This window comes from Etheostoma spectabile, chromosome 12, assembly GCF_008692095.1.
Source record: "Etheostoma spectabile isolate EspeVRDwgs_2016 chromosome 12, UIUC_Espe_1.0, whole genome shotgun sequence".
Lineage (NCBI taxonomy): Eukaryota > Metazoa > Chordata > Actinopteri > Perciformes > Percidae > Etheostoma > Etheostoma spectabile.
This window is the reverse complement of record NC_045744.1, coordinates 9,335,548-9,358,359: the sequence shown is the minus strand read 5'-3', so window position 1 is coordinate 9,358,359 and position 22,812 is coordinate 9,335,548. Positions and strand designations below refer to the sequence as shown.

General features: G+C 42.1%; 4 protein-coding genes across 7 annotated transcripts; 3 read left to right on the top strand and 1 right to left on the bottom strand.

Moving 5' to 3' along the window:
• The first annotated feature begins 122 nt into the window (after positions 1-122).
• On the top strand, positions 123-2,763 carry exosc4 (exosome component 4). Its single transcript, XM_032530721.1, has 3 exons — positions 123-388; positions 1,930-2,136; positions 2,243-2,763. The coding sequence occupies exons 1-3, from the start codon at positions 218-220 to the stop codon at positions 2,600-2,602; spliced, it is 738 nt and encodes a 245-aa protein (XP_032386612.1). The 5' UTR covers positions 123-217; the 3' UTR covers positions 2,603-2,763.
• A 380-nt stretch (positions 2,764-3,143) lies between these two features.
• Positions 3,144-8,439, top strand: gpaa1 (glycosylphosphatidylinositol anchor attachment 1). The gene is given in 14 exon segments (XM_032530710.1): positions 3,144-3,249; positions 3,581-3,692; positions 3,805-3,984; positions 4,284-4,395; positions 4,509-4,656; positions 4,738-4,839; positions 6,029-6,225; positions 6,341-6,537; positions 6,645-6,798; positions 7,286-7,357; positions 7,452-7,648; positions 7,808-7,824; positions 7,827-7,977; positions 8,075-8,439. Coding segments are annotated over 13 exon segments (1,845 nt in total). The 5' UTR covers positions 3,144-3,249; positions 3,581-3,618; the 3' UTR covers positions 8,319-8,439.
• Positions 8,440-8,610: 171 nt separating this feature from the next.
• sharpin (SHANK-associated RH domain interacting protein) lies at positions 8,611-18,045 on the bottom strand. Of its 4 annotated transcripts, none has more exons than XM_032530711.1 (9): positions 17,562-18,045; positions 14,613-14,787; positions 13,482-13,574; positions 13,236-13,377; positions 13,057-13,147; positions 12,686-12,971; positions 11,456-11,559; positions 10,421-10,522; positions 8,611-8,840 (listed from the first exon to the last, which is right to left on the bottom strand). In XM_032530711.1, exons 1-9 carry the CDS (start codon positions 17,823-17,825, stop codon positions 8,751-8,753), a joined length of 1,347 nt encoding a protein of 448 aa, XP_032386602.1. In that variant the 5' UTR covers positions 17,826-18,045; the 3' UTR covers positions 8,611-8,750. The 4 variants fall into 4 exon arrangements, with proteins under 4 accessions (XP_032386602.1, XP_032386603.1, XP_032386605.1 ...); XM_032530712.1 differs by having other exon boundaries at positions 10,421-10,519; XM_032530714.1 differs by lacking the exon at positions 8,611-8,840 and adding an exon at positions 9,546-10,308 and having other exon boundaries at positions 10,421-10,519; positions 17,562-18,044.
• Positions 18,046-18,751: 706 nt separating this feature from the next.
• LOC116699137 (alanine aminotransferase 2) lies at positions 18,752-22,786 on the top strand. Its single transcript, XM_032531550.1, has 11 exons — positions 18,752-19,101; positions 19,201-19,290; positions 19,413-19,521; positions 20,630-20,763; positions 20,850-21,093; positions 21,199-21,278; positions 21,366-21,502; positions 21,824-21,998; positions 22,106-22,258; positions 22,378-22,490; positions 22,682-22,786. Exons 1-11 carry the CDS (start codon positions 19,036-19,038, stop codon positions 22,770-22,772), a joined length of 1,392 nt encoding a protein of 463 aa, XP_032387441.1. The 5' UTR covers positions 18,752-19,035; the 3' UTR covers positions 22,773-22,786.
• The last annotated feature ends 26 nt before the right edge of the window (positions 22,787-22,812 follow it).

Genomic DNA, 22,812 nt, shown 5'->3' with positions numbered 1-22,812 from the left:
TACGTCTTATAAACATGCTTTGAACTGAATGAATATATGACTATACTTGGCCAAACTGACTCCTTATTTGTAATTCATAATCCAAAGTTGGTATTTTTTGACTATTTGGTTTGCCGTAGTACTACAAGTGAGTGGGTGTATGGGTAATGTAGTAGAGCGGTAGACACGTGGGTCGGTACGTTGCCGTTCGTTCGGTTCATTCGAAGTTTGCGGAAACATGGCGGGCCTGGAGCTGCTGTCTGACCAGGGATACCGTTTGGATGGAAGAAAAGCCACCGAGCTGCGGAAGGTTCAGGCCCGAATGGGTGTGTTCGCTCAGGCGGACGGCTCTGCGTATTTAGAGCAGGGAAACACGAAAGCTCTGGCTGTGGTTTACGGTCCGCATGAAGTAGGTAACTTAGCAGAGGGGTGGATGGGTGGGCCGGTTAACGGTATCGTATCGTAAAGTATTCATTAGCCCGAAGTGGGTAAATAGCATAGACAATATATAAACAGTCTATGGCAAATATGCGGTAAATGTGTAAGCATTTTTTATTTGCATGTGTCCAAATGAAATGCCATTCAAAGCAACGGCAGGTTATCGTCATTGGTCATGTCTTGCACCGTCTTGTATGTTTTGAACATGAACAATACTTCCCAAAATGCTGATCATTACTTGTCATAGCCCAAATTAGTCTGCTTATTTGTCTAACAGCCTAATATAGTAATCAGAGGTGTAGTGGTAAAAAAGAGGTGGGTATATAAACTCTAAATTCTGTAATATAGTAAAAACACCATTGATTTTCTCCATAAGAATTTAGATTATCAGCCATAATGTATAAACCATCTAAGGTAGACTGACCCACTTTCTGCTCCTAATGAAGCTAGAAGTCCGTGACATCAACCTTGTAACAATTATAAGAAAAACAATTATCCACTATTTCACTTAGAAAACCTACATTACCCACAATCCTAAGCGTAACTTCAACGTTTCTGATTGGTCCAACTCGCTGTTACCATAGAAACGTTTACCGTACCCGCGAAACCGCAAACCGCTAGAGCCACAACAATAACTAGCTAGCTAGCTGACTAGCAAAGGGAGCTTCTTGTCTCTAACTTTCAGTGGCCAGAGAACGTATGAAATAACATCCAGTTATATATCAGACAATATATCCCGAATTTCACTAATGGGAAAAGGTAGCTAGGTGACCTGCAACTTCATGTCTGAAAGAGGTAGCTAGGCTAACCTAATCAATGCCGTGGCTTTTTGAGTCAGTGGCATGAATCTGCCGGAGGGCTGATGTCTTGGCGGCGCTTAAAAAAATGACGGATATCCGTTTTTAAAACCCATTCATCATTAACTACATGAGACATGTGGCCTAATGTTGGATAGCGTGACTGACGATTCTTTGACTTAGTCTGCTGCTTCCTGCTTGATGTTTTTAGCCCCCAACGTCGACTTCAAGGCACCCAACCATTGCCCAATCCTAATACTTTGGGGGCTCTATACACCAAACACCGCAACAGATTGGTCAACACTGACAGTAATGCAACGCAATATGATAGACTAAAACGACATATGTTTATTTTAGAATGGCTTTGGGAAGATAGTCTATTCAGGGGTAGATAAACGCACTTTGGAGATGGGTAAACGCCATTTTCGAATTTTGAGAGGTGCATAAACGGCGTTTACGTGCGTTTAGCCTCCACTACATCCCCGATAGTAATGTACATTACTATTACATGGTTGGTTCAAATCAGTATCAGAAAATTGATAAAAATATTTTTGATACATAGACTGCAATATAGTGAAATGTGATTCTAATACCCCCCCCCCCCCCCATGTTGTAAATAGGATGGGCAACACAATAGAAACCCCTCAATATAAAGGATTTTCGTTCAACACTGCTGCAAACTAAATTAAAACAGAGATTTGTTTGTCACCCCTAGATCCGAGGTGCACGCAGCCGAATTCGTCATGATCGAGCTGTTATCAACTGTCAGTACAGCATGGCCACGTTCAGCACAGCTGAGAGGAAGAGGAGGCCACACGGAGACCGCAAGTCAACTGAGATGAGCCTCCACCTCAAGCAGACGTTTGAAGCTGCTGTGATGACCCAGCTCTACCCACGCTCTCAAATAGACATCTATGTCAAGGTATTTGTTAACAATGAAGGTGCTGGGGATTTAGAGTGTTGGGATCCCCATCTTGGGAACAATACAAATAGTTAGAATAATTATAATTATTATTATTTTCAAACAGATTCTGCAGTCAGATGGAGGTAACTACAGCGTGTGCGTAAATGCTGCCACTCTGGCGGTGATTGACGCCGGCATCCCCATGCGAGACTACGTGTGTGCCTGCACGGTCGGGTTTGTGGATGAGACGCCCCTCGCTGACCTTTGCTATGCGGAGGAAAGTGGAGGAGTGAGCTCTCTGGCCTTAGCACTGCTGCCCCGGGGCGGACAGATCGCTCTGCTGCAGATGGACGCCAGGCTACATCAGGATCACTTAGAGACTCTGATCGAAGCCGCCATGACAGCTTGTAAAGGGGTGAGCAAGGTGCTGGATGAAGTGGTGCGACAACATCTCCAAGAAGTTTCTGTGCTCTCTGGAGAATGATGCAGGGAGGAGGGGCGAACCTCTAGACTGGTTTAGGTTGCAGACTGGAATGGAGAGAAAGGATGGGAGAATCTTGGAGTGAATGTTTTTTCAAGTATTCATGGCAATTACACTTTTGTTCAGTATATGTGTGGTGAAGATATAAATATGTCAACTCTGCATCATTTGTGTGTTGGTTGTTCATTTGTGAGATTGCATTTGACGTATTAAAAGGTACAGTCCTTAACCTTAATGCAAACATAATGGTAAAAAAAACCCTCCAAAATATGTTTTTTGTCAACAAAAAATATAGAGTTATTGTTTCTAGAGGCTGTTAAATGTTTGTGTACATCAGCATTGTTTGGAAACTAATAAAGTGGGTATATCCATAACTTTTAGAATTAAATTTGGAAATGTAAACTAAATGTTTATATAAAATATATATACTGTATGAATTTAGCATTTAATACACTTAAAAACCAAATGGTTTATGGATATTTTTAATGGCTGTGGAAAGGAAATATATAATCTTACTAAAAATTATTTGTATATATGGGACCGGAAGTCAGTCCGTCGCGTAATGTTACCGCAGGAACAAGGAAATTGAAAGCATTTAGCAGCCGTTGATCAAGCCCCACCTCTGCAGGTGGATGTGACACTGGAAACGGGTATGTCTTTATTCATATTATGGGAAATATTTAAAACAATAACGACGTAACTGTTAATAATCACATTTGCAGAGGAAACGTATAAATGTTTATCATCGCGCGAAGCCGACCAGCTAGCTAGCAATAAGCTAACCATAGCTGTCAATATATCCAACGACAGTGGGAGGCAGAAAAACGATTTCTCTGGTCGAACACATAATTACTTGCATTTACATATTGGACCGTCAGATACAGGAACAAAAAACATAGCTAGTTTTGTAATTGTCTGCCTACTTAATAATTAAACTTTCATCACGAAACGTCAGTATTACCGTGCGTGTGTTGCCTTCAGGTTCCAGTGTATCCAGGCTTTACGTCACAACGGACAACATGGGACTGCTGTCTGACCCAAACAGGAGACGGGCTTTGATCAGCCTGCTAACCCGCCTCAATGCCCCAATCTGGTTAGTTTTTAGTCACTGAAACATTAATGTGCCTAAATTATATCGCAAATGCCAATGTGCACATGTGCTTATAACTTTAATGATTTCTGTCTTTTAATTCCATCCATCTTAGTGTGGTCTGCTACATGGCGGGTGTGGCCTGGTTCATGGGGTTAGCATTTGAGCCTTTCACTCTGCGGACATACATGTCAGAGAATGCCATGGGGTCTACCATGGTGGAGGAGCGCTTCCCAGCAGGGGAGAGGGCGCTGGCCACGGGCAGAGAGTTTTCAGCTCATAAGAAGAAAGCAGGGTAAGATGATCCGACATGGAGTGAAACAGATTTGGACATTAAGACTGTTTTTCAAAAGCATGAAGGGTCTGCACTGATTTGTGCCAAATGGTGAGTTATTAAAAACAGCCAGCATTGATTATGTTGTTGCTTTAGACAACTCTGAGCTGTCACACTATTTACACACAATTAATCTTCACGTGTGAGTCGTCATAGTTTGATATGATTCGTAGCATGTTTGTTGACATAAGCCTCTATAGAAACGCATTAATATTTACCCTTATTCCACCAGTCTAATGATACCAGTTGTTTCTCTGTAGTGGGATGCCAGTGGACTGGCTGGTGAAGACCATGCAGGCTCGAGGGCTGGAGGTGTTTGCCCAGACGTTCTCTCGCACGCTGCCCTTCCCTGATGAAAACAAAGAGAGATATGTAAGTTTGTCATTGAAGAATTAAGCACACATTTTTTGCTCACATTGGGAACTGAAATACTAATATTTCTATCCATACTCCATTGCTCCTGTTTATGTTACTCTTACCTTCAGCTGGTAAAAGGCACAAATGTGTATGGGATCCTCCGGGCCCCGAGAGCTCCACGGACCGAAGCCCTGGTCCTGAGTGCCCCCTGCACCCCAGGCGATAACAACAACCAGGCAGTGGGGCTGCTACTTGGCTTGGCACAGTACTTCAGGAGTGAGTACAGAACCCACATCTCTCTCCACCTTTTGCATGCCATTCATTTCTTGTGTTAATGACTGCTGTGTTTTTCAATAGATCAGGTGTACTGGGCCAAGGACATCATTTTCCTTGTGAATGAGCATGATCTGATTGGTATGCAGGCCTGGCTGGAGGGCTACCACCACACCAACACCACAGGTAATTACACAGTTATAAAACACATCAACAAATACCCTTGGAAGTAGAGTGACAGTGAGATAAAAAAGTGTCTGATGGTCAGCCACTGTGGTACGTAGGCATATGCCGATCCCCTGGTGGCATGTGCCATTTCATATATTCTTGCAGATGTACCCAAAGTATCAGAGCTAACATGGCTATTGTTGGCTTAATTCGGTACCGTAATAGTTTATTCCATGGATGTTTAACGAACCAGTGGCATAGGTCATCAGCCACCATGGCCGGTCGGTGTAGTGAGCAGCATGTGCCGCCAAGGGATTATTTTATGCCTTTAACATTACTGTTGGTGTTGTGCGGACGCCTGTCTAAGTAGCTATAGTATAGTGTAGTACCAATATTACCATCGGAGTAGCCAGGTTATTTGTGGAGGGCTTCAGCCTCGAATGTTTTTATTGTAGCCCTGAATGTCATCAACCTAGTTGTTAGGCAACACAAAGTTTAAGTTCCCGTTTTTCCCGTGATGTGACATTAACAATCTGTGTGGTTCAGGCTCAAACACACGGAGCTCTGGAGCAGATCCGTGCATCACTATGTGTCCGCTCTGTCTGTAAAAATAAAGATGGGAAGCCCGGCTGGTCAGTAGTGGCTTCAGTTAATTTCTCTCAATCAGAGATCAGAGACCCAAACGGGGACGTCTGTGTCTGTCAGACTCGGGGGGGGTGCCGTCACATTTCAGCAGGCTCCATATGAACCCATGCCAAAAAAAAGCACTGTGCCCCCCCAACTCAGGATTGCAAAAGCTGGCAAAGACAAACTTTCACGACTTTTAGTAGAGGTCATGTCATGCAAGTATAGCAAATTGGGTAATTGTTAGCTCATGTTAGCTCCGTTTCTTTGGGTACATTTGCAAGGATGTATGAAATTATTTGTTTGTTACTGACCGTTGCCCAATGGCCACCAGCCGCCGGTGGAACACGACCGGCCAGTGCCGCCAGGGGATTGGTTTATGCCACTGTCACATTGGCAAATGACATCAGGCAAATGCCGCTGTAGTGAACGGCGTGTGCCGCCAGGGGATCGGCATATGCCTGTGTTCCAGTGGCTGACCATCCGCCACTTTTCGATCTCTGCGCTACTGTGGAAGTATTGAATCATCTCCATACATGACTGCAGTTTTCAGTTGACATGTCTTCTGTAATGGTGCATCTAGGTATGCACTGGTCTCCACTTCAAGGTCGCGGTGGTTCGATACAGGCAGCTCTGTCCCTGGAGCTCAGCAGCGATGTCATCACCAGTTTGGACCTGGTACTGGAAGGCCTCAATGGCCAGCTCCCCAACCTGGATTTAGCCAACCTCTTCTATGCCTTCTGTCAGAAGATCGGAGTCCTTTGCACCATCCAGGGCAAGGTAAGGCGTGTGATGAGATGCGGTACAAACCCAACACATTTTCTGTGTTTGGTGAACAGAAAGGTTAGATAACACAAGGTAACAATATATATACTTTTTTTTTTTTTTTTTATAGCTGCAGAGGAATGACTGGGACAGTGTGTCTGGCTACAGCCACTCAGTCCAGACCATGATGCTGATGGTGATGAAGCAGGCCAGTGGGCGGCCCTGGGGGGATCATGGCCTTTTCCTGCGATACCACATTGAAGCTGCCACCATCAAGGGCATCAACAGTTTCCGTCAGTACAAGACTGACACCACCACCATTGGCAGGTCAGAACAAGTGTTTGTATTTTAGTTTGTTTGTGCCCTTTTTTGTAGATCTTTTAAGCATGCCCCTAACTGCTGTTTTTTATTGTGTCTTACTGAACATCCTCTAGGCTTCTGGAAGGAATGTATCGTAAGCTGAATAACCTCCTAGAGCGCCTACACCAGTCATACTTCTTCTACCTCATGCCGTCCCTCTCTCACTTTGTCTCCATTGGTTACTACATGCCAGCCTTCGGCCTCCTCGCCGTCATCCTGCTGCTTCGTGTATCCTTTCACAATCATTTACAGTGCCCTGCTATGCCATGAACTACTACAAAGTACTGCTACAAACTACTATTTTTTCTATTTTTGTTATTTCCACTAACCCCAACCGGCCCGTCAGACGCCGCCTACCAAGAGCCAGGGTCTGTCCGAGGTTTCTGCCTAAAAGGAAGTTTTTCCTCGTCACTGTCGCACTGTTGCTTGCTCTGGAGGAAACTACTAGAACTGTTGGGTCCTTGTAAATTTTGGAGTGTGGTCTAGACCTACTTTATCTGTAAAGTGTCTTGAGATAACTCTTGTTATGAATTGATACTATAAATAAAATTGAAATTGAATTGAAATTTAAAATATGCCAGAGAATAAGCAAATTAATCACACACAGCATGCATGTAGACCTACCTACCCTGATTGCAGGGTAGAACAGGTTATTGAATATATATTGTTATTGATATGGACTTGATTGTCAGATTTGTCCTTGACTGTGATACAGGCCTTAGACCTGTGGGTTCAACTTGCGACTCCACCACCAAGAACAGAAGATGGAGTCGCTGACACGGAGCCGGTTAGACACACAATACGACAAACTGGTCAGAAATGTAAATTACTTATTTTGAGTCTATTAAATCAGCACTTTTTTCAAATCTGCTTCCTCTCAGATATCCAGTCCAGGAGTGCTGTCAGTGCTGACTCCTCTGGTGATCAGCCATCTGACTGGAGTAGCTCTGTACACGCTGCCGATCGGTTTTCAGGAGATTGCTGTGGAACACTTCCCGGTGTCTGAGACCGAGGCTGTGGTCCTGACAGCTATTGCTATTTACACAGCAGGCCTGGCTTTGCCTCATAACACACACAGGTAGCTACAGTAGCAGAGTGTAATGTACAAAAGTTCTCAATTACCAAGATTATATCACCCAAACTCTTGAATGAAATACGAATGCACGAGCCGAGAACAAAAAAAGAACGGAGCCAGTTGAGAATGATGCTAAAGCTGTTTTCATGCCGTTTCTCGAAGGCTCCTGTCAGGTGAGGGGACGAGCAGGGCTGGAAAGTGCTGAAGCTGGTGGCTGTGCTGTACCTGGCTGTGCTGCTGGGTTGCACCGCCCTCATCAACTTCTCGCTGGGCTTCATCCTGGCTCTCACCCTGGTGCCCGTGGCTGCCTTTGTCACACCCCACGTACCAAAGTAAAACACCAGCACAGTGTCTTTGGTCTTAGCTCTGTACTGCCATGCGTTAGTCAAATAGAAGTTAAACCTTACTTTTCTCTTCTTCTCTCCTTAGGATTCTATCAGCCTTTGTCCTGGTCATCCTCAGCCCAGCCTGCACGCTCCTCTTTTCTGTCTTCTTCTTCCAAGAGCTGCAGGAAATGCCGGTCAGCTTCATCGACGGTTGGATGCTCTTCCTCTCGGTCATCTCGCAGGGCATCCTGGACCACTCCCTGTACGGCTCTCTGGTTTACCCGCTCATAGCCCTGCTGGTCTATCCTTGCTGGCTGCTTTTCTGGAACATCCTCTTCTGGAAATAAATGCCAAGTCATACAGGACTACTGAAGGATTTTATTGGGAGGAAAACAACCTGAGGTGTTCTCAGGCTTGTCTTCACTAGGGCAAATATGAAGGACAGTAAAATCCACTGCAGAGTTTGAACAGAAGAGGAATATCTGTAATTGACTTGGACCAATTGCAGTAACCCTCCGCCCCACTTTTTTGTGGAAATTTGTTAATATTTCATTCTTAAAACAGAGGAGAAAAGAAAAAAAAACAGGCTTTTCTTGTACTAAGCCAAATGGACTGTTTTTTACTGAACATTTCACGATCGTTTCACAAGTAGCTGTAATTGGTCATGGTTGGGTTGCTTATGGTAAAATAATGTTATGGATTTTTTGTAAATTTATTTGGGGTACATAAAAACAAACTGCATTGTTTTAGCATTTCTTTGTCAGGCAGGATGGTAACGGCTAACCGACAAAACAGGAAACAGCTGTTGGAATGAAACATACCTGTTTGGGTGGTCGTCTGCCTCCTTTAAGATATCTGTACATCTGCATCTGTTGAACAAGCCATCACTGCGTCTCATTTTTATATTTGTTTTGATGACTTTCTTTGAAACATTTTTCATATTTATTAATGGCAAATTAAAATACTCTAAAAGTTTCATGTTTCAAGCCTATTACTGTACTTAATGACATGAGAAGTCATAAAGCCTGGGAAAGCCTTCAATGTTTGACTTGCAAGCGTTCACGAGATCAAGACTGATGGATTAGAGTTGGTCGTGTTAGGATTTAAACACTGACAATATAACGCCATTTAATTTGGGTTTCATTACAATGAACTACAACCTTTGGAAAAATCTGTTTCCTTAACGTAATTAGGACTGGGATGTCGACAGGAACGCTATTTACAAGCCAGAAACTGGTAGTCACGGACTTACAATAACATCAATAGGACTTGAACGCGGCCAAAATGGCGTTCTTTCAAACACCATGTACCAAGTTTGACACAAAGAATTTTCACAAAAAAATTTGAAATGATCTAAAACATAACCCTGTTGATGACATGGTTATTTTTTTGTTAGACTTCTAAAGTTCCCTTCAGAGCCACAGACACTATTAAGTGTATCCCAGATTGAATAGTACTCCTGATGAGGAAAATTAATTTCATTAGTTAAATCCTTTCAACTGTGCACTACACACAATTTATCCATCAACTACTACATACATCAGTTATCTCAAAAGTATTATCGATAGACAGGATTTGTTTAATTCCGTTATGTTTATTCCGCTAATGCAAGATTTTACATTATGTACTGAAAACATCGTTCCATTGCTGGCACAGCTCACAGGGAATTGAGTAAAATTTGATCAACTGCTAAAATGTACATCAATAACTCAATGAATTTTGTTAAAAAATAATACACTGAATACAATGTTATAAAAAAATAAAAGCACTTGACAACCCTGTAAACGTGAAACACCTTCTCACCCATGGCTTTTTTTCTTTCTATTTTGGCAAATGAACAAACAGAACAGGGTATTGCACAAGGAGTCACCTTTTCTCTCACTTCACAGTTGGCAGAAACTGAAAGTATGACATTCTTTCAATTACAGCTGCGACAAATGCAAAGAATTTCCATCAACTCTCACCTAAAATAAATATTAAGCCGTCTGTGTTTGCATCACACACACACACCCTGTAAAATAAATAAAGAGAGCTGGCCAAATTCAGAAAATATGTCACGGTCATGTCCACATAACCGGCCAAATCTGGCGCTGTCTGCAGTTCATCGTCTGAGCCTAGGCCGGCGCAGCTCTGTCATGCTACAGTGCTTCAATCGCTCCACCTGTCAGACGACTCTCAGCGCATTTGACAGTCTTGATATGAGTATTTTTTCGTTTATCATCCCTTCGTGTCTGTGTGTGTGTGTGTGTGAGTGAGACATGGCGACCTGACAGCAACGATGGGCAGTCAGCTGCTGCTTAAACCAAACTCTCCTCGATCCTCTCTCCTTCCTTTCTCCTTTGGGAGAGAATATAAGACATAAAAAGAGGTGACTGCCACTGAGGGAAAATGTTACAAAGACTAGTACAACAAAAAAAGAAGGTATTGAACGCTAGATATGATGCAGTACCTGCTGGATGTGTGCGTCAGGTCGGGCTGTAGCGCAGATTTCACAGCCTGGACGGGAAGGCTTGTTGATGAAAGTGCATGAGGGACAAGCCCACTCTGTCTGCTGAGAGCCGGTGAGTTGAAACAGAGTTAACAAGGACTAATTTGGCTATTCATACCAATTTAAACATTGACACAAAGTCAGACAAGCTCACAGAAGCATTTTCTTCATCTATGTCTATTCTTCATGAATTAGCCTAGTTTTGCTTCATTTGTTATAGCATACCATCGAGAGGTCCCTGCCCTTCCAGTGGACCGCCATGGGACCTTAACTGGGAAAAATGGGAACAATAGGGGCAGCCCCTAAGGGCAGCCTCTAGCTTCGTCCCACGTAGGCTGCAGCAGCCCGGGATCAAGTCCGACCTGTGGCCCTTTGCTGCATGTCGACCCCTATCTCTCTCCCCCTTTCATGTCTATCCACTGTCACTTTAATAAAAGGGAAACCCCCCAAAAAACTAATCTTAAAAAAATATGAGAAATTATTTTTTGATCCAGTTTGAATTGAGCTATGAATTACACATATGATGTTCATCAGCTTAAAAGATAATTTCAAAGTCAAGAAATGCTGAAGTAGGAGACTGTGAAAATACGTAACTAGAAAAACTACACACTTAAATGTGGCATGGATGACGTCTCGCTGGAGCTGTGGTCACATGAGGCTAACTGAGACTTTTAGTTGAAAAAGTATCTTTTAAATTGTCGAACATCATATTTGTAATCCATGGCTCAATTCAAAATGAGATAAAAAATAAAATAAAAAAAAGTGCCTCTCCCAGTTCATTACCGTTCATATTTCTGCTAAAGATAGGTCCCATGGACCGGAAGTAGAAAGGTGTGACTTTGGTTCTCAATAGAAATGTACAAGATGTCATACAAAAGGAACCCATGATTTTATCGGAGTAAAAAGTTAAACTTCCACTATAACCAAACTATTTTTTATATATACACTCCTATTGTGTCTACTGCTTTTCCAACAATATATCAACTGCTAACATACCTGTGTTTTACTGGCTTTGCTGGTATGATCGTTCAGCTGCAGATTCTCGATCTCCAGAACATCTTTGATATCAGCTGGTCTACCGCCTCCTCCACCTGTGCTCCCTGGCGTAGACACGGACACACACACGGACACACACACGGACACACACACGGACACACACACGGACACACACTTTACAGAGCTGTACTTTCTCTAGTTTGAATGTAGTATTTACACTGAGTCAGAAAATATTTGGATAGTGACATTTGTTTTTGGTGTTTCATCTGCACTTGAGCACATTTGAAATCAACAATGACTACAAGATTAAAGGGACTGTTTACATTAGCATCTGACGAACAATGTAGGAAGGTAGGACTGAAGGAAATTTAGTTTTATAGTTTCAAACACTACAAAAATCTCTGTGGTAACAACAGAATGCTCTGGACGGAGACCAGTGATGTCTACTAGAAACACTTTTCCAGTGAGTGCCTAGCGTTACTGCGTAATCTCCAACTGAGCTTGACGACGTAGAGGACGTGAGGAACCTGTCTGAAAGTTGTAAGTCTTCTGGTAGCTGTACCAAGACAAATCTCAATCATTCTGAATCTTGCAGAGATGGAGAGCGTAGGTATATGTAAGGAGATTACAGGCACAGGCTAATTACTGCTTACTAAAATGCTAGTTACCATTAGTAATTAAACATAAACAGCTAACGTAAGTCAAAACTGTCTGTGAGCTTTTTCTGACAATACATTTGTCATAATAATAATAATAATAATAATAATAATAATAATAATAATCATCATCATTAGTTGAGACCCTAGTCAGGCTGTTTAGTTTTACCAGCTAGGACCTAGCAGTTGTCCACTGTGCTACAGGACATTGTAAACTGCATTTTTTATGCATTCTGTGACACTCTTTCCCCCCACCCCCCACCAAAGTAGTGCACTTTTTAACAATGAATTTTATTGGTTACCAGGCAAATAAAACAGTGACACAGATTATCTGCAAAGTGCCAAAAAACGGCCGGATAATCATCCAGAGCCAATAATCGGTCTGTCCCTGTTAAGCACCACCCAGAACAGTTGTGATTGGTTTATAGAAATACAAACAGCCCAGAGAATCACTTCCCCTCCTCCAGAATAGATAAGAGGTGGAGTCAGACCATACGCCAGCGCTGGCACAGACAGGTCTGGCTATGCGAGACTACCTAAACTGTGACAGAAAAGGTACGTTTGTTAAACTCACCCTGGCTGCTGTGGGGCAGCCTTGAGGGCAGGGTGCTGTAACCCCTCCAGTCTTGGGAGGTTGGGCCGTTGCCCGGTGGGAGCGGTGGCGCAAGGAGGGCGCTCTCCAGGTCCTGCTGGAACAGCTGACGGGTGATGCGGGCTTGTCGGGCGGAGATCAGGTAGAGGTACGCCGTATCACCGTTCTTCTGCACCCCGTAGGAGGCCAGCGACCTCGGCTCGGTGCACAAGCACTGGCCAATCACCCAGCGCTGCACGCGAGGATGGAAACCATACTCGAGAAACACCTGAAGAACGAGAGCGGTGGCAGTTAGTGAATGAAAACCTACTGCAACGATTGCATTTTTTGGGGTTAACTGACGATTTTCAAACCTGTTGCTTGAGTGCAGCCACGGTCATGTAAGGAAAGACTTTCACTGTGACACAACAGGATGACGAGACATCCTCCACTACCACAGATAAACTGAAACAGATATATACGACACCATAAGTTGCAAAAACACAGAACCCCGAAGCATCAACTTCTCAGCCGGGAACTGTTCAATCCCCACCTGATCTCTCCCTCTGCGTAGTTCTTCTCAGACAGCTGAATCGTCAGCACTGCTTTTTGCCGAGCCAGAGCGGACGCGTGCTGTGAAGCCGCATGGGTATCGCCTGCTTCAATCGCCCTGGCGAGTTCCAAGCACAGCTCCTCTAAATATAAAAAAAAGGGACGTTTTTAAGAGCCCGCTCTGAAACGGAGAAAGAAAAAACACACAAAGAAAAAACACACAAAGAAAAAAACGGAAGACACCCACCAGTGAGCGGCAGCGATGCGGCGCTCCACTGCTCCATCGCTGCTACCGTGTCCTCGTGTCTGCCATCTGATTCACATGTGTTAACGTTTGCAACTGTCAGAGAGAGAAAAAAGGAACGGTTACAAAAGTGCTTCGATGATACGGTTTCCAACACACACCTATATGAAATCAATGTTTATTTGAACTGCACTTGGCTGATAATGGTCCAACGTATATGTTGTCAGCAAAACCCTTTAAAGTGCTCATATTATGCTTTTTAGCTTTTCCTCCATTCCTTCCCATATTTCATAGTCATTTAAAATGAGTTAAAACACTTATGAGATAAGTTGGTGTTTTTCTCTACAGCGATTGAGTCGGCATCATTCTCAGTCTTATGCTGTTTAGTAGCAGATATTGTTGTGGGTTGGGGTTTTTGTTTGGGGTTATTTTCCCATTTGGCCTTCCCGGTGTTTTTGTCCCGGTTTTCTCCCTAGTCTGATGTCATAGATTCTGTCTTATGTTTCCCTGTGTGTGTTTGTTATGCTTTCTGCTTTATTTTGGTAGTCAACTTCCTGTCTTGTCCTGTCTTGTCTAGTCTAGCTTTACTTTGTTTGTCTGATTGTCCAGCCCCGCCCTAATGTGATTCACCTGTTGTCTCATCTGTTCCCTATTACCTCATTACCTCATGTATTTAACCCCAGTGTTTCCTTTGCCTCTTGTTAGATCCTTTTGTTCTCCAGCGTGTCGTCACCTCTCCTCTGTTCCAGCTCCAGTAAGACTTCCCCGTGATATTTTTGCCTGTTTACCTTCCCCTGTGAGTTTCCAGCCCTTGTGCTTCGGTTTTTGGTTTTTTTTTTGGCTCCCTGTGTTTTGACGTTTTTTGGTATCTGTTGCTGCTGTGTTTTCCCCCAATAAACCCTTTTTGCCTTCCTACCTGCTACACTGCGTTTGGGTCCTCCTTCCGCCCCCATCACAACAAGATATAATCCAAATCCTATGTGGTTTTCTTTTGGAATAATGGTCATGTTTATGTTTGATTGTGATATTAATGATTCAAATTAAAAATTCAATATTCAACATCCGTCCAAAAGAAAACACAGTAGGTCATAGAAAGAACAGGTTGGGGAATAAAGAAAAAGTAGTCCAACGGACCTCGATGCGCCTCTCTGAGCGATGACATCACCACGGTGGCCCACTCCTCGGCCTCGCGGTCGCAGCGGAAGTTGAAGCGGATGCAGTCGTGAGGCGGAGCGGCGAGACGCATCTCATGGCAGCGAGGGGACTTCACCTCGTACTGCACCGAGCGCAGGTCAAACTCTGCAATAAACTGGGGGGGGGGGGGGGCAAATAACAAGTTCATCTCAAATAGGGCTGCCCAATATATATCGTCTTTGCAATATCAACTGGCGCAATATGCACATTGCGAAAAGACACTACCCGTTTTTTGTTAGTTAAAAGAAAATTAAAACGTAGCCGTCATTCTTTTTTTTTTTTAGTTGTGCCTTTTATGTTCAATTCAATGTTAAATTTGTTCAATAAAACAAGGTTCAAAATGATTTCCTTTTATTTGTCTTTAATTCAACAAGACATTTGTTGTATTTTAGTCCAATACTGAAAGCAACAGAAAGGCAGAACTGAGTACACTTATTAATTTATAACGTTAGCGCATATTTTCCTCATATCAGCAGCCCAACATCAAATGGCTAGTCATTCTGCAGTAGGTAGGCTACAACAATTAATGTATTAATTAAATCAACAATTAATTCAACAATTATGTTCATTATTGATTCACCTTCCAATTATTTTCAGAATTAATTGATTATAATTTGTCTATGAAGAATTCCCATTACAATGTAATTGTGACATTTTCATTTTAAATTGATTTCTGAGACCAACAGTCCAAAATCCAAAAGTTATTCAATAATTTTGGTGCAGATCTTGGAACTAGCAAATATTTGGTATTTTTACATTTAAAAGTGGTACAAACTTTGTATTTGTTATAATAGGTGCAGATTTCTTTACTGTTCATGGACAAATCGATTAATAAAATTATTGTTTTTAGCCTTTCAGCATTAAGGCAGTCTGGGGCATTTGCTAATCCACATTGCTTAACTATTTGTACCCACCATTACATTTGTCATGAACATTGAAAAACAAAAATACAAAATGTTGGTGCAAATTGCAATACACATTGCAACAGTATCAGTATGAGATAAGGAAAGCAGATGAGATTACACATAAGTTGCCCTCTAACATTCACTGGGGCATCATTAGGGCATTGAAGTCTGTCATGGGTAGACAAAAGCAGCAATGAGGATTTCCCACCTGCCAGGGAGTGTTTTATACTCTGATATGACTGTATACGAACAGTCTGCCAGTTCAGTCAGACAAGCTAAAAGATGCTGGGATCAAAGGGGCGGCTGTGGCTCAGTGGTAGAGCGGTTGCCTGCTTTCCCACGTCGAAGAGTCCTTGGGCAAGACTCTGAACCCCGAGTTGCTCCCATTGCTGCACCATTGGAGTGTAAATGTGTGTGTGTGTGTGTTTATTTGATGACCAGGTGGCACCTTGTACGCCAGCCTCGGCCACAGTGTATGAATGCGTGTGAATGGTTCCTGTACTATGATGTACTATGCTTTGAGTAGTCGTTGAGACTAGAAAAGCGCTACATAAGAACAGTCCATTTACATTTACAAAGTAAAAGTATGCAAATCAAAAAGCATCTGAATTGCCAGGGGGGAATCCATCTGAGTTGAGAGTCCACCAAGATGAAAAGCCCAAACCGAGCCATAGTGAACATAGTGAACTTGACCAAACAAAGGACAGATTTGAGAGAAAAGTTTGAATGATTGGTGAGACAGGCAGAGTCCAAAGAATGGTCAACTTCACTTCATACAGGATCAAGCAGGTGTGTCTGGAGTTGGGACTGCCACGGACAGTAATCCCGTTTTGGGGGTGCTAAGCTCCAGATGGAGCGATGATGCTCTTGTACAATAGATAGCAGAATGGGAGGAAGATGCCTGAGGCTTTATTTTAGCATTGTACAGTAGATCCGGTACGCCAGACCATGCTCAATTAAAACGTTTTATCAATAAAATGTCAGAAAATAATTAAAGACGCCCACTATAAATTCCCTAAATCCAAGATGATGCGCTTTGTTTTATTCAACCAAAAGTCCAAAACCCCAGCGACAATATTAAAGTTACAATCAGATATGACAAGGAAAAGCAGCAAAACATCACATTTAAGAAGCTTTAACCAGTCTCTCCGAGACTGTAATGCTCATAACATACCAGAAAACAAAACCGTTGGATGAATGCGACATGGAGAGAAAACATTGCTAGTCTCTGATCTCTACCAATGGCTAAAAATATCAGCTACATCAAAAAGATGTATCCTTTGAACCGAAGACCATACCTAATATGGTCCTCTTCAAACTCCGCTCATCAGGCTCAGATCTACATAGACAGACTTTGCTCAACCTTCCTCAGTCCTATGCTTGAATTATCAAGACATTTGAAGGGATGAATAGAGACATTCAACAAGACAGAGTGACACCTATTGTATATTGTACATAGTACATGTATTATGAGCTCATCATGCTACATGACAAATGAAAGTCTGAAACTAGTAGAAATTCCCACCTGTCTTGCCTTGTCTTAAAACCAGGAGTCTCTTACTGCAGCTGTTTACCACTGGGCATAGTTGAACATTTTCCCTGATGATGTTATGATTCTAATACATGTGTAGTGACTTTGGGAAAACTGAAAATGAAAGTGAAACTAAAATACCCTTTTAACTAGAGTACTGTAACTAAGAAACAACTTCTACATCGTACAGTAGAACACTTCGAAGACGGTCTTGGGTGGTGTTGCAGCTGTATGACTTTATATCCACATGTATTTAATGAAATCTGGGGGTGTGTGTGTGTGTATCCCTAAATCTGAACTGTAAGGAGCTGTACTGTAGTGCTCCATAAAATGGCGTGTACGGGCCTATACAGGTATGAAAAATAAATGCGATTCTGTAAGGTTGTTTATCACAATCACATCTAAGCGGGTAACGGCAGCACACACTCTAAACACAGGCGTATGAAATCTCACCACACTGCGGTTTCCGCTTGTGTCTCGCAGCGCCAGTCGGAACTCTCCGGCCCGGCTCGGGTCCATGCTGAGCTGGAGGCGCAGAGCCTCGCTGCCAGCTCCAGGGAGGCACAGGGGCCGGATCCCTGAATGGCACACCGAAACCCGGACTGACATTAAAACAGTAGTGCAGCAAGCCGTCAGCGCAGGCCCGCCGCATGCAGCCTGCTGGGACGAGGCAGGGACCGGGGCTGGAGGAGCCCAGCCGCCCGAGCTCAGTGCCATGTCGCGAAGGGGGGGGGGTGTCCGAAGCCCCGCGGCAGGTGTTAATGTCCGCTGCTTCTGTTGAGTTTATAAAGTCCACCGGTGTCTGAAGAGTGCGTGTTTCTTCACGGGCAGGCTGCGGTTGGCTCTTCGACCCGCAAACTCTTCCATATCTACCCAACCCCAGCAGACGAGTGAAAGAAAAAACAAAACAGGAAGTAGAGGGGGACGTCTTTTATTTATGTCCGTAGAGAAACTTGGCCGTGAAAATTTCGGCCACAATATAATACAACACAACATGCTTCATATGGTCTACTCTATGGTACCTACACGCTGAAAAAAATTAAATAAAAATAATATATAAACTTATATGTATGTTTTGTTTTTAACAGTAGAGCAACAGAAAAAAAGATCTGATTAAAATGTTTACTGCTGTCTCTTACAGTGAGCTCAAAAAATATAAAACTAACAAATACAATTCTGCAGATGTAGGGGCAACATTACATTTAGTAAAATATAGAAGCATTATTAGAAAACTGACTATTATTATTAATAATAATAAAATAATACATTAATGCCCTAACAATCTATTACTATGACTTCGTACTGTCATCTACAAATAGTACTAACTGGAAATTTGTTTTACGTATGTTTGTTTAATATTATCAGCAAGAAAAATAAAGTTTCGAAAATAAGTTAGACATAGTAAGTTGGAATACGTTATGAAAAACAGTACCCGCCTGACTCAGTTAAAAGCAGTTTTTCTGCTGTCCCACACACTGAAGCACAAAAAAGACAAACAAGATCTAAAAAGAAGGATTAAAGAAATAAATGAAATGTTCTACAGCTGTACGGCCAAAAGTCTCTTTTTCAATAAAAGACATTTTGTAAAGTAAATCTCTTAAGGAAAGGTTGAAATGGCATAAGACTAACAGTGCAGGGACTTTAGAACAGGAGTGATGCGCGTTGTTTGCTTTGTGCAAGTAATGGCTGTAACTGATTTCTAGACTTTTTGTGAGAGTAAAGAAAACTGCACGGTTTGTTAATAAGAAACAAATTACCACATATCTCCCATGTTTATCTTTAACTAGAAATCTACACGCAATAATTAAACTTGCAGCATGTTGGCAAGCTCAACACAGATCTACTCAGCAGAGCCACTGGTCTGATAGAAGTGAAGAGGAATTATAGAAACAAATGTCCTGCAGGAGATGATTCCAAATATAAAGAAATGAAGAAGTTAGAGTATTTAGTCCTGGCCAGACGAGCAAGCCAGATCAAGGAAGAGCTCAGACAGGTAAGTAAAAAAACTAAAAAAATAAATTATTGATTTGCAATATTGATTCTAAAGTAAATTTTCCAACCTGTTTGTGCTTTGAAATTCACCCGTCCACAGAGAGTGAGAAAGCCTTACAAAGAAGTGTTAGATGTCTCCTGGGGCGACCCACACAAGGCAGGTGTGAAGCCTCTGTCATATGTCCGACAGGTAACCTGACCTATGAAGTCTACTCATCTTCAAGTTGTATCCTATTGAAACACCAGTTACTGTAATGAATCACCTTTTGACAAAAAAATATATTTATTATTTTTTGTTTTCATATTTTGCAGGTTCTTGCAGCATGTCTTTACCCTCAGCTTTTGAACAGCAACAGACTGCCAGTGGATGTCAGACAGAGGGCTCAGAGTCTACTTAAGGAATGTGCTGGTGGTAGTGTAGGTAAGGGCAGTCTATGTGGTATTATTACAATGAAAATGTTAAAGATTCAGCCCACTCAAATTACATAATGAATTTCTTATTTTTTTCCTCAGCAGATTGTATTTTATTTGTATTCTTTGGCCAAGTGTTAAGATATTTGTCCGCAAGATTTCTGGATCATTTTAGGTGAAGGTCTGAGTGAGTGAGTGAGTGAGTGAGTGAGTGAGTGAGAGAATGAGAGAGAGAGAGAGAGAGAGAGAGAGAGAGAGAGAGTGTGTTGCTTTTTGGATTGCATATTCACGGAGTTAATAAATTACAAGGCCAAACATTTCATTGTTCCAGTTGATTAAATGTGATAATTTGTCGCTTTGTCATTCATTGTAAATTAAATGTTGGGGTTTTGGATTGTTTGTTGAACAATTGAATTGCAACTTTGTGCATCTCTTACAGTGTATGCATATAAGTACAAGACAATAAATACAATATACATACAAATGTATTGGCATATATTACTGTAGAGCAGTGGTTCCCAAACTTTTTCAGCTCAAGACCCAAAAGAGAAATTTGGTGTCTCCCCGGGACCCAAATTTACGGAACAAAACCATGAATTTAAATTTATATGAAGTATATTTATTCCATTATAAATGTAAACAAAAACAGAAAAGGTCTCTATTCTCCTTTCTGTGTCTCTAACCCATTTCTCAACTCATTTTCTTATCCCCTCCCATCATCCCTCAGTACCAAAACCAACATTTTTTAAAATAATGCTGACTTGAATTTAATGAGATGTATGTGGCTGGTTCAAGATATCAACCAGCTGATCTGGTCCAGGTTCGGTTTTTGAAAGTGCCCTTCTGAGGTCATGCTGAGCATTTAGTCTATTCTCTGCCAATTGGCGACCCAATAAAAACGGGTCTGCGACCCATTTTGGGTCCCGACCCTAAGTTTGGGAAACATTGCTGTAGAGTAATACTGTATGCATAAAGAATTTGTAATTTCCACACAGTAATGATAATACCTTATTAAATATATGCAACAGAAAATAAAACAGCGTAAAGATGAAAAAAACAAACAAAATCATCACACTGCTCTACAGTGTTATCTCACCTTTCGTGTGTTCTTCCTTCAGGTTCTTATACTTCAACAAGGGGTATATCAGAAATAGTCCACAGAGTCTCTGAATTCATAACGAGACGAGATGGCGGGACTCCATCTTACCCTGAAAACATATTCATCAGCCCCGGCTCAATGTGGGCCCTCGGGGTAATAGACAATATTATATACTGTGTCTCTTCCTTCTGTAAATCATCTTCTTAAAAGTAAACCCAATCTTTTCCTGTGCTTATTAGAACATTCTCAACGTCTTGGTGAACAGTGAGGCTTCACACAGAGCCGGTGTGCTGACTCCCATGCCCTGCCACCCCACTTCCCTTGCGTCCATAACGGGCCGAGGAGCAGTTATTGTTCCCTACAACCTCAGTGAGGAGCAGGGCTGGGCGCTGCAGGCAGAGGAGCTGCATCGAGCACTGGAATCTGCAAAGGGAGTCTGCAACCCTGTAGCTCTCTATGTCGTCAACCCTGGAAACCCTGCAGGTGGTAAAACCTCACCAGAATGGACATCAAAAGTATATTTTTGTGTTTCAAAAAAAATATAGTATTACATGGTAATACATTGTTTCCATGCCATGTTGCCTGTAGGTTATGTTCAAAGCAGGAAAACAATTCAAGAGGTGCTCCAGTTTGTTTCAGAGAAGAGGCTCTTTCTTCTGGCTGATGAGGTGAATGTCTTAAAACATTGTCCTTTATCCAGAGATAAAAAATATGTGTAAATAAACACTTGCATATCTATGTGTTCTCCTTCACAGGTCTATCAGGACTGTGTTCATGGGGAAAACAATGAGTTTGTCTCTTACAAAAGGGTTCTGGCGGAGATGGGTCCTCCTCTTTCAGACACAGTGGAGCTGGCGTCCTTTCACTCAGCATCAAAAGGCTTCATGGGAGAGTAAGTTTTCCGTCCCGAGTATCTAAAGTTCTGCTAGGTGGTTCATACAAAAGTTGCAGAAATGCAAAAAAGGCTCAGTTGTAATTTAAATAAAACAATCTTAACATAGAAAGTTAATTCTTGACATTGGAAACAGTACTTAGCAAAAGTCTTCTCACGACAAGATCAATGAGACAAGAAGTCCTTTAAGTGCTCTGAATTAAAAAAGAAATTGTAACATCTACAATTTCCATGACAACTAGGCAAACGGCTGTGGAAGATTGTGTGATTTGACCAAAGCTTCAGAACAGCTACTAACTGGACCCTTCTCTTTCCTACAAGGTGTGGTCTGCGTGGTGGATACGTGGAGCTGGTAAATCTGGACCCCGCTGTTATGCCATACATCTACAAACTGTTCTCGACAGATGCCGGTGCACCTGTGTTGGGCCAGTTTGCCCTGGATCTGATGATGAAACCTCCACAACCAGGAGAAACCTCATACCCACTTTATAGTGTGGTGAGAACACAATTCTCAAGATGTCCGATAGCCTGCTTTTCTTAAGCAATTGGCATTACTCTGACCCAGTTTAATTTCTTTTTTGTTCTGGTCCATAACTTCTACAGGAGACACAACACATCAGGACCACAATGGTTCATAATGTAAAGAGAGTCCTTGAGGTAGTAAACAATCTGCCGGGTTTCTGCTGTCAGCCACTGAAAGGAGCATTTGCATTTCCCAGACTGCATCTTCCACCTAAAGCCATTCAGAAGGCCAAGGTTACAATACTATCTCATAGAACCTAGGATAAACTGCAAAACCAGAGCAATGGCATCATTAAATATCTGGTGCATCAGTCATACAAGATATTACACCTGTTAAATGTTTTTGCTTTCAGGAAATGGGAATGCAACCAGATGTATTCTACTGTATTAGACTACTGGAGGAGGCAGGTGTGCTCGTCAATCCTGGTTGTGACTATGGACAAAAAGAGGGTAGCCACCACATCAGGTATAATACATCATAGATGGAGCATTATTATACTGAATACAGTACGCATCACTACGCAAAAGGCATGCTTTCTAGTAAAAAAACAAACAAAACAGTAGTAAGATATATAGATGCAAATATATAAGAGAGATATATATAAGTAATAAGGATAATTTGCAATTTTTAACTTTATCCATTCTTTCTTTCTGCAGATTTTACATTATGACCTCTGAGGACATGATGGAAGAAGTACTGGGACGCCTGTCTTGCTTTCACACACAATTTATGAAGGATTTCTCCTAAGCACTTTTTTAAAATGAGTTATTTTCTCTTCTCATTTTTC

Bases quoted from the DNA above. Each gene is read 5' to 3' on its own strand.
- exosc4 (XM_032530721.1), top strand. From the start codon at position 218: ATGGCGGGCCTGGAGCTGCTGTCTGACCAGGGATACCGTTTGGATGGA. The intron at 389-1,929 runs GTAGGTAACTTA...TGTCACCCCTAG, and splicing joins TGGTTTACGGTCCGCATGAA to ATCCGAGGTGCACGCAGCCG. The intron at 2,137-2,242 runs GTATTTGTTAAC...ATTTTCAAACAG, and splicing joins AAATAGACATCTATGTCAAG to ATTCTGCAGTCAGATGGAGG.
- sharpin (XM_032530711.1), bottom strand. From the start codon at position 17,825: ATGGCACTGAGCTCGGGCGGCTGGGCTCCTCCAGCCCCGGTCCCTGCC. The intron at 13,575-14,612 runs GTCCGTTGGACT...TCTCTCTGACAG, and splicing joins GCTCAGAGAGGCGCATCGAG to TTGCAAACGTTAACACATGT. The intron at 8,841-10,420 runs GTACTGCATCAT...CTTGTTCAACAG, and splicing joins CTGACGCACACATCCAGCAG to ATGCAGATGTACAGATATCT.
- LOC116699137 (XM_032531550.1), top strand. From the start codon at position 19,036: ATGAAGAAGTTAGAGTATTTAGTCCTGGCCAGACGAGCAAGCCAGATC. The intron at 21,279-21,365 runs GTGAATGTCTTA...TCTCCTTCACAG, and splicing joins TCTTTCTTCTGGCTGATGAG to GTCTATCAGGACTGTGTTCA. The intron at 22,491-22,681 runs GTATAATACATC...TTCTTTCTGCAG, and splicing joins GAGGGTAGCCACCACATCAG to ATTTTACATTATGACCTCTG.